Raw genomic sequence first — 17,531 nt, forward strand, 5'->3', positions numbered from 1 at the left:
GAATAATTGAAAAAGATAAGGAAAGAAAATCTAATTAGAATTATGTTAATATGGATATTATTATTATATGCATTTATGTTGTATATGTTTATTTGACCCCCTTGGACTATTGATGCTCGAGTTTAATGTGCAGGAAAAGGAACCATGGAAATTCTTGGGGGAAACAAGTTCCAAACCTTGTGAACACATAGTTTAACCAAGGTGAATCTTTGAAAGATTCAACAGCCTCGTTGTGAAAGTATTTTTCTTCGTAATTGTATGGTTGCTTGCTTGTGAATATGTTTAATCATAATTTAGATGCATTAAGGACATGTCATGGTGAAGTGTAATGCATTTTAATGTGTCACTTGACACTTGTATTTGTCTATGTGTTGATGACATGTCACCTAGAGTGTTGGTCACAAGGTCACTTGATCTTAGTCCTTTTATTTTCTTCCAATTAATGTTTAAGTACACCCACTTGGGAGAGAGTGTTAGGATGGGTCACCATCATGTTGATTTTCGAATTCAAACTTGTTAGGGATTTTAGGGGGCCTAAATGGGATCCTAAAGTGTTATTTTATTGATAAAAATCCACCCAAATGGTAGTATAACATGTTAGGGGCCTAAATTCAACTATTTTAGTGATTACCTAACTTAGAAGACCCCTAAAACAAAGCCCTCTTGAACCAATTCGAAATTTTGAGTTTCCCCATGAGAGTACCCTCACAATCCCACTTGGTAAACTTTCTTATTTTGGAGGAGCAACAATGTAAGAAAGGGGAGGCTTGATGTTCCTACAAAAAAAAGGGTTAGTAGAGAGTCTTTTTAGTGGAGGGGTGACAAATTAGTGGGTTATTCACCCACTCTCTAATTTTAGAGACAATTAGGTTTGGAGGGAGATTAAGGGATCTCTACTACAATTATCATTACCCTAACTTGGACCAAGGTTGGGATTTTCATACTATGCTTCACTTTCTTTTCTTTTCTCTTTTAGTATGGCAAAATAAATTTGCAAGTGTGAAGGTTTTGTTGATGGAGCTTGCATTGTGCTTTGAATCTTGCATTGTGGACTTGGGCATTATCTTGTGGAAATGTGAATGTGATATGTGTTCTTGAAGATTTCCTTTTGGTTTTGTTGCCCTCTTGATTTTCTTGTTTTAATGTGAGTGTTGATGTGTTCATGGGTGTGAAGGCTTCACTCACCCTTGGGAGGGAAGAGAAGCCTTGGGTGAAGGGCATAGTTGGGCTCATCATTGTAGTTGAGAGAGTTCCTCATGATGAGGATTTATTTTATTTCATGGAGTATGGGCTCCATTGAAGCCATATACCTTTATTATTCTAGGAGATACAAGGGGTTTTGTGTGGATAAGGAGGAGATGTTTATGATGGCCTTGAGAGGCAAATTGGAATGGCTAATACATTGTTTATGTTTGGTTATGGCATCTCCTCTTTGAAGAGCCCACCTTCACCCAATGTGAGATGATTCCAATGGTGAATCATTGTGCGAAGCATGGGAGGGAGTTGTTTTGTGTTTATGTAGTGTTCATGCAATGGAAAATGATGTATGTGTGTAACCCATTTGGTTCTTGTTTCCCTTGCTCAGTGGGTAGCTTCTTAGAAGCCTAGGTTAGGAGCTGAGCCTCCATGGTTCCTTGTCTGGGTGTGTTATGTGCACGTCTTGAGAAGATGTAGCCTTTGAAAAGTATTAGGGCCTCACCCTTGATAAAGTGGAAAAGATCCAATTGTGTGAAGAAAGATCAATGTTCATGTCATCTTCATTGGGTTGTGATTTTGTAAATCTTTATTGTTATTCATTGTGATGTAAGGAGATTGTATCATTGTTTATCACCTGAAAATTGTTGAAGGAAAGATTAGGAAGTTGTATATATTTATATTTTACTTGTAAGGAATGGTTATTAGAAAATTGATGTGTTATGGAAAAGTTTAGTATGAGTTGTAAAAGAGATTGTATCATTGTTATCATTTGAAATTGTGGAAGGAAGGGTTGAAAGGTTGTATAGATATATTTTTACTTGCAATGAAACCTTATATGTTAAATTTGATGTGTTATGAAGAAAGATTATATGAGATTCTTCTCCTTGATGTATTTGTAGATATGCATTTCATAAATGATATGTAGAAGAATGTTATGAGTAGAGTTGGTAAGATTCAAAATATATGAGTTGCATTGAAAAGTTATAAGCTGTGCATTTCATAAATTGGAAGAAAATCATCATGTTTGATAGTTCATTGCTTATGTAAAAATCATTTATTCATTTGGTTTTCAAAGTTCAACAAAATTTGTTTAGGAGACAATACCATCCTATCAACCAATGTGTTCACTTAAAATTTTATGATGGAATAGACAAACACAAAAAAAAAAAAAGTTTGAAAAAGTAAACACTTAGACCAAATCTATGACAGACTTGCTATAGGTCTACATTTCCTCTTTGGAAAATGTATGAGGAATGGAAAAATAACCTTCCCTTATTACAATACCTTAAAATATTTAGGGAATATACTTAGAATCTTGTCTTTAGAAAATAATTAAGTAATCACTTATGTGCAATAGAAAAAGAAAACATAATGATAGTAAACAATCCTAAGGACTTAACTAGGTATCTAAACCTATAACCACCCACTAGAGGTGTGCCTTACAATTAATTTGCACTAAATACACTAATAAAAAAAAGGTGGGGAAATCTTAAAAAAAAAAAAAAAACATCCAAATCAATATGGTACCAAAAAAATAATAATGAAATTCAACCCTCAAATACTAAAATATGTATAAGCAACTCTACAACATTAGTAAGCCTTATCAAACCTAGGCATGCCAACAAATTACTATCTTCAAATATGGGAAAAGGCTGTGGTCCCCATGTGCTTGACTTGTCACTTTTTTAAAACATGTAAAAAGGCAATGATGGGGGTCCTGTCTTGAAAAAGCTTCCCATACCAACCTTGGTGTCTACTAAAGTTTAAAACTTGCAATATGTTAAGAACATGATTCTTACATCCCATCACGCCTAGGGAGAAGAAGCCTTGCATTTTAGAAAGTGGGGAAAAGAAGTTGGTGGTTGGGGGGTGTGAGACCATGTTAGACATCATGTCATAATTTGGGGATCAGTAATACTTGGAACATGCCAAGAAAGTGGTTTCAAGAGAAAGGTAGAAGTTACTATTGGCTATTTCTTTGTAGAGAGCATGGACACGTGACCCTAGACCTTGGAATACGCTGGGAGGATGTGGTCACTTTACTTGTTGATTGAATGTTGTTGTGGGTAAGTGTAATTAGGGGTTACAGTAAAGAACTAAGGGTCTGTTTGGTAGCTGGAATTAGAATGGAATTGGCATTCAGAATTCTAAAAAAATTCTAATCCATTGTTTGGGTCCGCACAATCTGAATTGGAATTGGGAAAAAGTGGAATCCGGTATCCCCATTTGACCCCCAAAACAAGGATTCCAAATTCCTTCAAATACTTGTTATTTGGAATTCCCGTTTTAATTCCCATTTTTTGAAAATGAGGATTTCAACTTAAGTAAAATTTAATTGGGTTTGACTTCCGAATGCCCATTTGGGAGCACTTTTTTTTGCACTAATTTTTGAAATTATTATTTTTTAAATGGGGGGGAAATTTTCCGCTATCACTTGCTCATATATTTGCCACTGTTGAGTAATTTATCAGGCTTTTTCTGCCTGATCTGCCTCAATAGTTACTGCAAAAAAGTTTGGTGAAATAAAATTTTCACATACATTGTTTCTCAGTTAAATGAATCGTATGTAGGACAAAAACAATCTACTCTGTTGATTTTTTTCTGGCGTAAAAGTCTTTCCAGGTAAGATTTCATAAAATTTTAATATAAACATTTAGACTTTGCACCTATGAGTTTGAATGTTGTGATGATCAAATTTTTTATTGGATCTCTAAAAATATATATTTTTTAATGGGATGTTTTTGACTCTTATTTCATCAATTCTTGTGATTTGGATTCATTCAACGAGACTTGAACAATATACATATTTCATATCAGTAATTATGTGAATTATAATCAATGGTATTTTTTTATAGAGCAAGAGTCATAAATTTTTTTAGTATCCATTAGTACAATCTCGTCCTCATCTGTTATGATAATGTTTACTTTCAACATGACTTAATCTTTTTATACTTGTTAAAAATGTTTGGACTTCAACAAACCAAATAAGTATTGAATTTTTTTGCATGATGATAATGCTACATCTGGATGATAATATTTTGCATGTTATTTTGGCTACTATTCCAATTCCACAATGTGCAACCAAATGGAGGAAAGCTGTATTCTCACAATGAATTCTTGGTCAACCAAACAGTCCCAAATTGGATTCCCTAATCATAATCTGGATTCCAAGTTCCAGAATCCCAAAGCCAACATTCTAAATGCCAATGCTTAATTTAAATTCCAGCAACCAAATGGGCCCTAAAAGGAGGAGACTAGTAAGATGGTAATCACATGTTGCAAGTGTTGTTTTAGGATAGGTGGTGGGCTTTTTATTTATTCAAGGGGTAGTAGGTATTTAAATTTTTTTTCTTTTTATTATTATTATTGTTAATTGGGAAAATTGTAATTGGACTTGTAGGGACCATCCCACATGCTATTGGTATGTATGGATTAATTATTATATAATAAACAAAATAAAAATGATAAAATAAAATATTTAAATTAAATAAATATTAAAATAACATATTTAAACAAAAGAAAATAATAATAAAATGATAAAATAAGATGGAAATATTAAACATGGATATCTGAGTTCCTAGGTAGTATCGTTATATAGAGATATGGAAAATAACTGATTAAGGATTGATTTAAGATACCTAGACCTAATTGAAAACTAGTAAAGAACAAAGTGGAAATGCTCCATTAAAAGAACTTTGCCGACACCTGATAGTATTAAGACATTAGATGAAAATAATAAGGTGACACGACGTAAAGTCGGACAGTTGAAAAATAAATATAAAATAAAAATAAATAAATAAAAATAAATAAATAAAATAAATAAATAAGATAATAATAATAATTGCAAATGATAGTAATGCTGCAATCTCCTGGACATACTACTTGTACCTCACATAGGCACACAAAATGTCTGCTTGTGGGAAATCGAACGTAGGATCAGAATTGTAATCTAAACTGCCTCTTATGTCATAATCTAAATCCTAGATTAATGTTAGGAGATAATAACCTTAATACATGATTTCAATGGAAACAAATAACCATATAATCTTCTAACTCAATGATCAAATTAGTAAATTTCCTACGCCTTCGAGGAAATATTAAGTGTTTCCGAACCACTCACCGTTCAAATAGAACGTTCATAACACACATATATCTATACATAACACCTATAGTACACCTTTCAAAAAAGAAAAAAAATTGTTGTGTTTTCTTTTTATCTAGTAAATTTAGGGCATGACAATACTAAAGTCAATATTTGCTTCTTCATTATTATTTTTAGCATGATATGATGCAAAATGAAGAGTTGGGTTAAAAATAAGGTAAAAGGCCAGAATGATAGGTTGGCTCATGCCAAAACACTCTATACTCTTAGATCCTTCATTGAAATAACTTGGGACACAAAAGGTGGAGAGGCCTTTTGTTGCATTGTGTATTTACAAAAGCTCAACATTATTCCCCAAAACAAGTTGTGGAGTTGAATGGAAGAACTAGAGATTCCAAATGAGTATATTGCAGTTATCTAGAAGTTTTGCGAGTGACATAGAGCTAATATCAAAACTAAAGAGTGCTTTGATAGTGATATTAGAGTCAATCAAGGGTGTCCTCTTTCTGCCACACTGTTTGGTTTGCATATTGATAAACTAGAGGAATGGTTAAATGGCAACATAGGAGAGAGTATCCAAGTGGTGAAATATGTGGTAAAGTTGCTATTATACACAAATGATCTTATTGTAATTGCAAGGTTTGCTTAGGCATTGAAAGAGCACATTTGAAGGCTTTAAAGCTAATTTTAAAAAGGTTGGGATGTAAGTGACCACCAACAAAACCAAAGTCATTAACTTTTCCTTGAAACAAAAAAAGCAACAAAGTATCTTTATCTTTGAGGGAAGTTCTTTGGTGTTTGTAGCAGGCTACAAGTACCAAGGAATTGATTTTCACAATAGGCTTAATTAGGAGACATGTAGGGCAAGGATTGAAGGGGGGGTATAGAGCTTCTTAACTACTTCTATACAAATCTCAAAAAAATCAGAATTATGAGATTGGAAAATCAAAAAGTGTATTTTTGGTTTTGTTGGTTGTGCAATAATGCCTAAAATCTTAATTGAGCATCTCAAGATTGTCATAACCTTGGACGTGAAATGAGTAGATTGGTCATCTCCTAAGAGAAGTTGGAGGAGAGAACTTGTGCTTTTTGCAGCAAAGATATGGTTGAAATCTACTATTTTTCATTTGAGAGTTTGCAATATATGAAGATATCATAAGCAATTTGAAAATACTTTGAAGGTGGACAATCTAAACAAACTTATTGAAAAAACAAAACTTGACATATTAAGAAGTTTTTTTTACTCAAGATTAATAATAGAAAATTTGACATAAAATAATATTTGAAAATGTTTCTATGACCATTGATGAGTAGAGCATTAGAAAATCCCCCCTCCATTCATTCAAACTAAAATTTTCCCAAATTTGTTTTAAATCGTCCCCAAAGCAACGTTTGAAATACGATTTAAAACCGGATTACTTTTGTGGGCCAGGATGCTTGATACTGCCATCCGATATCCATTTGGTTCCTAAACCGATTTTGGAAAAAAAACAAAAGCTCAAAAAAAGAGCAAAACAATCATGATGAGGGGAGGGATGCACTTAAGTAGACGTCTTCTGTAACAAGTCGGACATTTCTACCCCATGGTTCCAGCGATGGCAGTTTTTTTAAGGACTAGTCATTCTCTGCTGTATTCTTCGTCGGTTCCTCCAGCTGGGCTTTTAACGCCACAATTTAAGACCACAAATAACTGCCATGGAAACTGCTCGGGCTTCAGAAATGAAAAGTTATTTTTTGGTGCTGCTGTACAGAGCCTTATGGTGGTAAGGTGCGCCGGTACTTTGGCCCAACCAAAAAAAAGTTCTCGTGCGGTTTCAGAAATACCCAATGAATATGGGCGCTTATCTTCTCCGACAGCTCGCCATCTGAATCCCATGTCAAAGACCCGAGATAAAGATGGTCGATTCAGGAGCCCTCGAGCTGCAAGGGAACTTGCACTGTGAGAATATCTATTAATCATCTTTGCGGTTTCTTTAGATTGTCAAAAAAAGGATTCAACTGAAAGCTAATTTTTAATAACTCACCATATCTTCAATGGTTTCAATGGCGAGTTCCACTTTTCTGGTCCAGTGGTATCTCTTGGGTGACAAACTGCTGTCGAGGACTCTTCGGATATGATGATAATTCGCAACACCCAGACTTTGAGCCCATTTTTTCCCCCAATTTCAATTGTCGTATGGATTGTCCTATCTCAAGTTGGATGTAGTTTTATATATATTTCTAAGTTTTTCTGTATATCAGTTAGGTTACATGTACCAGTTGGGTTAATAACTTTCGACTGGGCTCTACCAAATGAGCCGTAACTGTGATGCTGACTCCTGAGGGATAGTCCCATACACTCATTTACCAAGCTAAAAATGATGGCCTTCCTTTCTTTAGGTTTGGATGGGATATTTAGGTTACTAATATAAGAACTTTGTTAGCCATCTCTCAAAGTAATATTTGGTATTTGATCCAATATCACCATTTAATTTGTTTTCCCCAAGTTAGAGTTCAATATGGATTTTCAGTAGATAACATAACTTCCCTTACAGTTTGATATGAGCAATTTATTAAATTTTAGCACTTCAGCTTTCTTCAGCGTGACATTAAATCCTGTTTTAACATTCTCATATATTGTACAATCAGCCTCATACCTTGCGATATGCTGCACTTGGATGTAGTCTTTGACATGTCGATTTGTACCTTAGAGCTCTGCTGTGAAAGTTTGGATGACTGGTTACTAATGAGCATAATATTTGACTTCTAGTTACTTGAGTGCCAGAGTCCTATAAGTATTGTTATTTTTATATGGCAGATTAATACTATATGAAGCTTGCGTGGAAGGCTCAAGCCCGCTGAGACTACTGGAGAGGCGAATATATATGAGAAACGGTATGAGTTTTTGCCATGATATAAAGGAACGCTATTGGTTATTGTTATCTTCTTAAGCGCATTGTGGAAAGGCTTTCTTGCCTATGGAACGTAAAATAGTGGGCATTAAACCTTGAACAACCGAGATTAAATGAAAATTTTTGGGCAGCAGGCATTAAGTGTAAAATTTGAACACCGAGCATTAGGATTCATCTTCATTTGTTGTTATCTATCATAATTAATTATGTTTTATCTGTATTGCATTAGCGGCAGACGTTAGTATTGTGTAAGCTAGCCGATTCTGAAATTTTGTGCCGTCATAGAGGCGGCCTTCTCAAACCATTAGTTTGCAGGGAAATACCTACTTTTTGTTTAAGTTGTTTGCACTCAAAACCAAACCGTAATTAAAAAAACGTTCTGTATTTTTAAGTCTTTCTCTTTTTTGCTTTTAACATTAGTATACTTGTTATGAACACAGCCAAAGGGAGACAGTGACAGGGATGGGGATGTCATTTTCAAGTAAAATGAATTTTTAGAGGATAAAAGATGTATTGTATTACATTTCAATATGCTTGTATAAGATTTGGCTATGCAAATAGCCACCTAAGGTCTAGAGGCTTAATGAAAAGCACAATTATAAGATATAATAAATATGACAATAATAACTGTATTTTCACCAAGACCATGATCGAATAGAATGAATCAATTGATTTCACTTCATTGAATCAACATAATGAATATTACAAAGGAGACTCCTTGGTTAAATAGGCCAACCCGAGAACATAAGCACGCATAAGATTATGAAAAGTGTCTTAATTTTATGACATGAAAGAGATAACTTATCACTCATATAAGGTGGAAAAGTGAATATCACATGTCCACTAGAGGCGGATCAACGTCCAAAGTGGAGAGATGTTTGTGCCACATGTCCACTGGATTACCTACCAAGGTGGAAAGGTATCTGTGCAACACCTCTACAAAAGGTGAACAAGTGATAAAGTGATAAGTCCGACAAAGGTGGAAGTCTCACTTAAGGCAGAAAAGTGATAGTGTGATAGCATCACTGAAAGTGGGATTATTGAATTATTCCTATGTGATCCCTAAGTAAACTTAAGCAACATGTGTTTTTAGAACCTAGGAGAATAATTTATTAGATCCAACAATGAAACACACCAACAATTTGCTAGGATTGGTGTTTAAAGGCATACTGATGGTGTCCTTGTTGTGAGCCAAAGTTTTTGGGTGGTTATGATTAGAGGCATTTTGAAACAGGGCCCTTCTCTCAAGAGCCTCCACGGCGAACATGGCTTTTGTTGGCATCATTTAGGTGGTGTGGTCTGTAGTTGGAGTTGAATCATGGTTGTATCAAACTCTGCCAAACTCACAAACGAACTGCAGCTCTCTGAACCCAGCCTGTGTTTGGGTAGTTCAATATGAGAAGCTCACTCAAGATTTCTTGTCTGACAGGTGACTTTTTCTTTTCCTCAAAGCATCTTTTCAGACATGCCTTGGAACAGCATAAAATATAGCACCATGGATGTATGACAGGTAATGCTATGTACATAATCAATATGCATGTATAAATAGATGTATTGGTACATGATATATAATAATCATGCTGTTAGTGACCGAGTAGGGTCTGCACACACATATCTAATGAATTTTTTGAAGATTAACCTTTGTGGTAAACCATTAAGCAAGAATGCATTTGCAACCTCCTACACTTTTGAAGCTATATTAATATTGAGCACTATTAAAATAATGTAATTTTTCTTTAATGTTCATCTTAGTTTGTTTAGGTAGTTACTATTTCTCAGTCCTGTTTACATTTGTTTCATTTAGAAGCATCACATTGTAATGGCCTATAAATTGCAAACTTCGTTTTCATTATTGATTATACATTGTACAATTATAATTACCTGAGCCCAAAAAACAATGAAGATAACTAGCAATAAGAAAAAGATAAAACTGAAACAAAGACACCAGAAATATCCTGGGAAAACCCTTCGAGAATGAAAGGAAAAACCCAGCCACACAACCAAAGATCATTTTATTGATCATAAAAGTTCAAGTGTACAATGCCCATCGCTTAATGCGATATAAATAACTTAAGGAGAGACTTTTCACATTCCAACCAAAGGTCTCTCCAAATTCCCAAAATGAGACTCTTTATTACAAATACAATAACAACTATTTGAGTTTCCATGCCTCAATGTATGTCGAATGACACATGTCATCACATTTAATATTACAATTTAAACATAAGTATCTTTTTCAGCCGAATGTAACAATAACGGTAATAACGTTCATATTTCCAGAGATAAAGATCTCTATTGCAGCTACCATTTTCAGCACTCCCTCTTAGCCAGAGAGAGATTTTAGCTAAACAATTACACAAGACTGCAACCAAAATGTTGATGATAAAATATCCTATAAGAATCATGAAAACCTGTAACAATCAATCATATTCATGGAATCGCTCAACATGAAACCCTGTAACAATTACTCATATTCATGGAATCACTCAACATGAAACCCTATAACAATTACTCATATTCATGGAATCACTCAACATGAAAACCTGTACAATTACTCATATTCATGGAATCACTCAACATGAAAAGATTTGCAAGACTCGTAGCTAAGCCTTTATTCATGGACTCTCTCAACATGAATTGTCATGGAATTTCTCAACATGACATCCAACTCCCATTATGGAATCTCTTAGCGTGATGACATCATGGACTCTCTCAACATGATTTCACTATCGCATAGTGAAAGAGTTATCGTAGCTGATTCTTACAATCTTATTGTTGATTTCACATGAATAGAAATAGACATAACAAAACAAGACTTAGTTCCATTTAAGTCTCAAATTCTAGAAATATTGCAAGCATTAAAAGCATATATGAAAATGAAGGGGATTCCATAAGCACTCCCTCTTAATTATGAAGCCCCCCTCTGAAGCAAAAGCTCCTTCTGAACTTCATATTGAATGAAATAATTTATCTCTAATTCAATTCAGTAAACCACATCTCTATTTCATGATTCTTGTTGCATCCTACAACCAATAGAGATTAAATTGATCTATCATAAAGAGATTAATATAGAGATAAAATTCTGAAAATAAACATTATAGAATACTTATATATTTCACATGGGCTGAGACCATAATCTCTCCATATTTGCCCTTCGATCCTTCGACGATAATCCATCATCAACGCTTTTCCTTATCATAACAACTTCTAAATTGTGAAGACAAAGTACTGCTAATATCTGATAAAATCAGACTGATGAATTCAAAGACGACACATAAGAATCCTCAATACTGAAGACAAATGACACCTCCCGCTGAAAAATTCCAGAGGGAACAAGAAAGGGTCAGAGAAATGCTAAGTGTGACAGAATGAAATAAATTAGCAAAAGCCTTTTACTTATGCCAACAAGATCTCTGAGCTGTGGCAGTATTGGCTTGACTATAAATCTGCACGCCAATACTGATTAAGTCCGGAAAACCTGACACCAAACATAAAAGCCATAAGAGAATAAAAAAAATCTGCGATATCTTAACACCAAAAAAAAAATAATGCCGCACACATCCTACATTATTCTTTAAGCTGTCATGAAGTTAAACGATCTCATGAACGGTTGCCACATAAAGCACGAGAGCATAAAAAAATGACGAATAAAAATCGAGCTCTGGTAGATGACTCAACGATACCCATCAATGCTATGCCACAAAAAAATAGAATCTCAATATGATGTACAAGGAAACGATACAGCTCTACACACGTCCAAGAAAAATTCAAAGGAAGCTTCGACAATACCAAGAGATGGAGAATTTGTCAGGTAAAAAAAAAACATTATGGTGAAGATCTGACAATAGCCGGTCAGATTAGAAGCAAGGGAAAACAATATATAAATAAACTACTGCTCAAAAATACACCACTGAAACTGATCATCAAAACACAAGGTTTTAAAAAAAAATTAATTAATTAATTATTTTCTCTCTCAATTATACACGCACATACTTATGCTGGTTGAATACACGCACATATCACACTAGACAAATACCATGATACTTGAGTATTAGAAGATTTCCATTAAAAATAACGAAACTATTGACATAGATATCCTACAACCTCTCATTATTATGAAAATTGAATGGTCAATCAACATACAACTTTCCATGAGATTAGTTGTTGTATATACAAGTGTTCTCTCTGAAGATAAAGTGATACCACCATATGAAAATCAACCAATCATCATAAAAACCGAGGAGGCATGATGACAAATAGTAGATGGAAATATGGATAACACCATAAATGCAGAACATAAAAGAGTGGATCTTATACAACACCAAATAAAAATAAGTCCTTCAAGCATTGCTAGAGAAAAAACAAAAGCACCAAAATCAAGCCAAAGAACTATAGAGACAAGGAACTCAAGAGACTCCTTATTCTAGTTATGGAACCTTGATCTGATACCATGTTGAAACTTGAGCCCAGAAAACAATGAAGATAACTAGCAATAAGAAAAAGATAAAATTGAAACAAAGACACTAGAAATATCCTTGGAAAACCCTTCGAGAATGAAAGGAAAAACCCAGCCACACAACCAAAGATCATTTTATTGATTATAAAAATTCAAGTGTACAATGCCTATCGCTTAATGTGATATAAATAACTTAAGGAGAGAATCTTCACATTCCAACCGAAGGTCTTTCCAAATTCCCAAAATGAGACTCTTTATTACAAATACAATAACAACTCTTTGAGTTTCCATGCCTCAATCCATGTCGAATGACACATCTCATTACATTTAATATTACAATTTAAACATAAGTGCCTTTTTCAGCCGAACGTAACAATAATGGTAATAATGTTCATATCTCTAGATATAAAGATCTCTATTGCAGCTACCATCTTCAACATTGAGCACTATTAAAATAATGTAATTTTTCTTTAATGTTCATCTTAGTTTGTTTAGGTAGTTACTATTTCTGACTCCTGTTTACATGTGTTTCTTTTAGAAACATCATATTGTAATGGCCTATAAATTGCAAACTCCGTTTTCATTATTGATTATACATTGTACAATTATAATTACCTGGTATTAGAGTGAGTCGATGGGGTTTTATAGAGTTTGGCAAATGTTTTGAAAATTTGTGATTTTCTTGGAATTCTTTCTAGATTTCTTTTTGATATTTTTTAAATGAAAAAACTTGTTGGTATTTTATTTGAGCAGTTTTCCTTTTGTGTTCGAGGGTTTTTGAAGGCGACTTTCTCTTGCAACCAAGGGTTTGCTTGTGTGTTGGTTTTTTCTTGCAAGTGGAATTGAAGGGATTGCTGATTGCAGTTTTCTAAAAATGATTTGGGTTTCTTTTGTGGGTTTTACTGTATTTTCCTCAAAACTAGTTTTGTATTCTAAGTAGATTCGTACCTTGGATTTTGTGCCAGCTACTCACTAAGGTTCTTTTTGTTGCACAATCTCTATTTTTTCATTTGTTGTTGAAGGGTTTTGCCTGATTTTCTCCTAAAAATCATGATATTTTTTTCATTTTTTGCACGATTTTTTCACAAAAAAATCTTGGGATCTTTGTTTGCAAGAGGGTTTTTTGTGTTTTTCCACAAAAAATCATCAATGATGTTTCAGTGTCTGAGTTTTGATCGATTTTTTCCTTAAAAATCATGTCTGGTTTTTTCAATTTTCTCCTTAAAAATTGTTTATTTTTTTTTTGATTTTCTCCTAAACAATCATGTTTGTGTTCTACAAATTGTCTCAAAAAATTACTGTTTGGTTTCATAACTTTTCCACAAAAATTTATTGTTGGGTTTTCTGATTTCTCCTAAAACATGGGCAGTTTTTCGTGGGTGATCTTAGCATCACATCAAGGGTTTGGTATTTTTTCTACAGAAATTGTGGTTTCTTACGATCTATGTTGGGTCATAGTACACATGCAAAAATTCTTCCAAATTTTCCTGAATAAAATTTTGTTTGTTTTTATGAAGCAGTTGGTGGATTTAGTTTCAAAAGTTTGAACTTAGTTTCTTTGGCTACAAGGAGGGCAAGTTTATGTTTTCCCAACGTTAGGTTGGAAGGTTTGCGGTTATCTTAGTCATATCTAGAAGCATTATAGAATCAGGGAAGGTCTCAACAACATGCTTATTTTGTAGATTGTTTTTCTATGCATTTGTGACCGAAAGAGGGAAACCTTCTATGCATTGGTGACCAAAGGACTTGCAAATTATGTCATTTGTAGGGTAGTTAGAACCTAAAATAATGTAATGTTTATTTAATGTTCATCTTAGTTTGTTTAGGTAGTTTCTATTGCTGACTTATGTTTAAATTTGATTCTATAATCAGAATCATAATGTAATTGCCTATATATTGTAAACTCCATTTTCATTATTGAATATACAATTACCATTACAAACAGTACCTAAAGGAAGGTAATGAGATAATAGTGGTGAGATTGGTCATGAAACTTATGCATTATCTCAAGGTTTAGTGGCTTGAACTTTGTCTCAAACAACCGATATCTTGAAGTTCTTCATAGAAGCATGTCTCAGGAAAATATTTGAAGCAAAAATATAATAATCAAACCGATGAGATCGACTATTTTCTGATTACAAATAAAGTAGGCAAATTGGGTACTCAAAAGATTATAAGGAATCAAATTGTTAAGGAGCTTAAGGGAAATGTTGATACTGACTGCTTTGCCAAATGAGTAAATGATGATTTTTTTTGTGGAATTCATGAATGAATTTTGTCAAATAGTTAAATTGGGCGTCTCCAGTTTATAAAAATAATCATTTCATGCATTCAGCTGCTAACCATACTTCACATTCTAAATGTGTGTATTGCACATATAATTGCTTGCTTTAGAGACATTCCATTAGAAACTAATAAAATTTCTGCTTGTAAAATAAAACCAGTATGTTTTAAAATCTTGTGCTTATTGTTCATGTACATTTGGTTGGGCTTCTTTGTCATCATCCAGTGTGACAACTTTTCCGAATAATTTTTGACTCTACTCTTCTTTTACATCTTATTTCAGATTGGGTTCTTCAATTTGACAAAACTTCATTAGATTGTTATGATCATATGCATTTTAGTGGGAGTCCCGTAGTTGCCGAAACTAAGGAGCAAGCTAGAGAGTATGAAATGAAGCAAGAGGAGGAAACTTCAAAAGGTACATTTATTCTGTTTTCCAGCAACGTTTGCTTCCCTGTTTTGTGTAGCTTTTTCCCTTTGTTATAATAATTTGGTTGTATGGAATTAACTTCCATAAATATATTAATTTTAAAGTAGGAGATATTGTTTGCAATGCATCAAATTATGATTTTTTTTGGGATTCAATTGTTTACTTTTTGAGTCAAACTTATTGACACATTTCATGAGTAATGGGTCACCCCCCCCCCCCCCCCCCCCCACCCACCCCCCCACCCCCCAACCCCCATTGCATGATTGTGTATAGTCCACTTAGCACTCATTACAGGTAGGTGATGCTAATAGGGGTGAAGCAATGCGACTTACATGGAGGTCACCCATGTTCATACGACAATGTAGATGCACTTAACCATGGAGTTTCCTCAAGATCAACTTGCTTTCTACCCATTTGTTGAACCTTAACAAATGTTCTCCATAATAAAGGCCATTCATTATAGAGCCCCTTTGACTCATCGAATGAAAGTGGGAGGTATTTTTGATAGTATATTCAAATTATGATGCTTTTTTTAGGATATAATGTCATGGTTTTTGAGTCAAGTGATTGTCCTATATTTTATGAGCATTTTTTAAACATGAATCCATCTTTCATAAAAGTGAATGTTTCATTTTGTATTTATTGCATCTTGGTGATGCTTATAGGGGTGAAGTATTAGGACATCCTGAGAGGTCACACATCCTAGTACTACTCTAATTCAATTGTACTTCTCCTTTGACTTCCCCCAATAACAAGTCCACATAGCTTTTTACTCCATTTGCAAAACCTTCAATGCATTGATCCTTGTGAACCATTTGTTATGGATCCCCTCTAGCTCATCCAATGATAAGTAAGTTGTAATTTTTGCACTACTTTGAGACTCAAGTTTGCTTAACCATGGAGTATTCCCTAATCAAGCCCTTAGCTTGTGACCCCATTCACAAAACCTTCAATGAGTGTTTTGCATAATGAACCATTTATTATAGAGCTTTATTAGCTCATCCACTAACTAGTAGGAGGTAATTGTTGCATTGTATCAAATTATGATGTTTTCATTAGGATTCTCATTATGTAAGAACTATAAGATTAATAGGAGGTTATAAGACTAGACTTGGCTGGGTTCACTATGCAGTAACCACAAGAATAGACTATGCAACATCTTCTACTACCACCGTTACCTACCTAGTTTGAATCCACAAACCTAGCATTACTAATTGAATGTCAAGGTCGAGTAGGATAACCACGATAATGCAAAGAATACTCAGAGTAGCTCGTGAGTCCTGAACACTCTCTTCATACATCACTATGTACCTGTCTAAGATTTGCCATAAGCTAACTTTGGGCTTTGTTGATGAGAGCTTTGTTCCACTATAACATACAAATTCAAATACTTAGTATTCTAGCATGAAACACCAAATCTCCAGCTCTCTCTTGAATAAGGATGCTCATATGTTGAACAATGTATATGGATTTAGTGACGAAATGAGACAACCTCAAGGTTCCTTCTTAATCGTGGACTTTCACTCAGTGAGAATGATGTTATATGCTAGTTGTCTCAAAGCGACTTATGCGATTCATTCAATGGATACCAACATGAAATTTCTTTAATTACTTCCAACCAAATAAACTGCAATGGAGAAAGGGTTTAAGAATTCTAACTCTAAGAATGCAAGATAATGTTGATGATGGGGTGAGCCTCTAATCAATCCTTGCTTCGCTATATCAATTAGGAATAGGAGGGTGCTATTTTCTATGGATGCAAGAATGATCTTCATATTTTCAATATTCATTCAAATACCTTATGAAGGTACAATCTAAATGTATATATCCAATAAAAGTTAAACACTTGCAATTTAGGCCAAGAAAAACCTTGCACTGTTACTCACAATCAACAAGTACCAAAAGGTATGGATAGTAGCTTCGCCACTAATCACCATTCTACAATATCTTTCATATGTCTACTTCTACTTCTATTGAACATGAAACAAAATCCTGATCTATGTGAGAGATGCAAAGAACCATGCAATACTTCAAAATTATCATATATATCCACCATGCAAGACAATAATGAGTATAGAATAATGTTGGTAGTACTTTGACGAGAATTCTCCAACATATTTCTCTTACAAATGATGTGAGCAAGCCTTTATATAGGGGCTCAATTCCAATCAA

The 17,531-nt window shown here is 34.0% G+C and overlaps 1 protein-coding gene across 2 annotated transcripts in view; it reads left to right on the plus strand.

Annotated features, from left to right (window-relative positions):
- Positions 1 to 6,734: 6,734 nt before the first annotated feature.
- LOC149532917 (antitermination NusB domain-containing protein) overlaps positions 6,735 to 17,531 on the plus strand; it is an 89,402-nt gene continuing 78,605 nt past the window's right edge. The window contains exons 1-3 of one of the 2 annotated variants that reach the window (XM_089803785.1): positions 6,735 to 7,238; positions 8,097 to 8,173; positions 15,213 to 15,347. In XM_089803785.1, coding sequence (XP_089659911.1) covers positions 6,883 to 7,238; positions 8,097 to 8,173; positions 15,213 to 15,347 — 568 coding nt within the window. In that variant the 5' untranslated portion in view covers positions 6,735 to 6,882. The remainder of the gene's footprint in view (positions 7,239 to 8,096; positions 8,174 to 15,212; positions 15,348 to 17,531) is intronic. The other variant, XM_089803784.1, reaches the window with a different exon arrangement.

This window comes from Cupressus sempervirens, chromosome 10, assembly GCF_028749045.1.
Source record: "Cupressus sempervirens isolate cs-2001-9-10 chromosome 10, ASM2874904v1, whole genome shotgun sequence".
NCBI classification, from domain to species: Eukaryota; Viridiplantae; Streptophyta; class Pinopsida; order Cupressales; family Cupressaceae; genus Cupressus; species Cupressus sempervirens.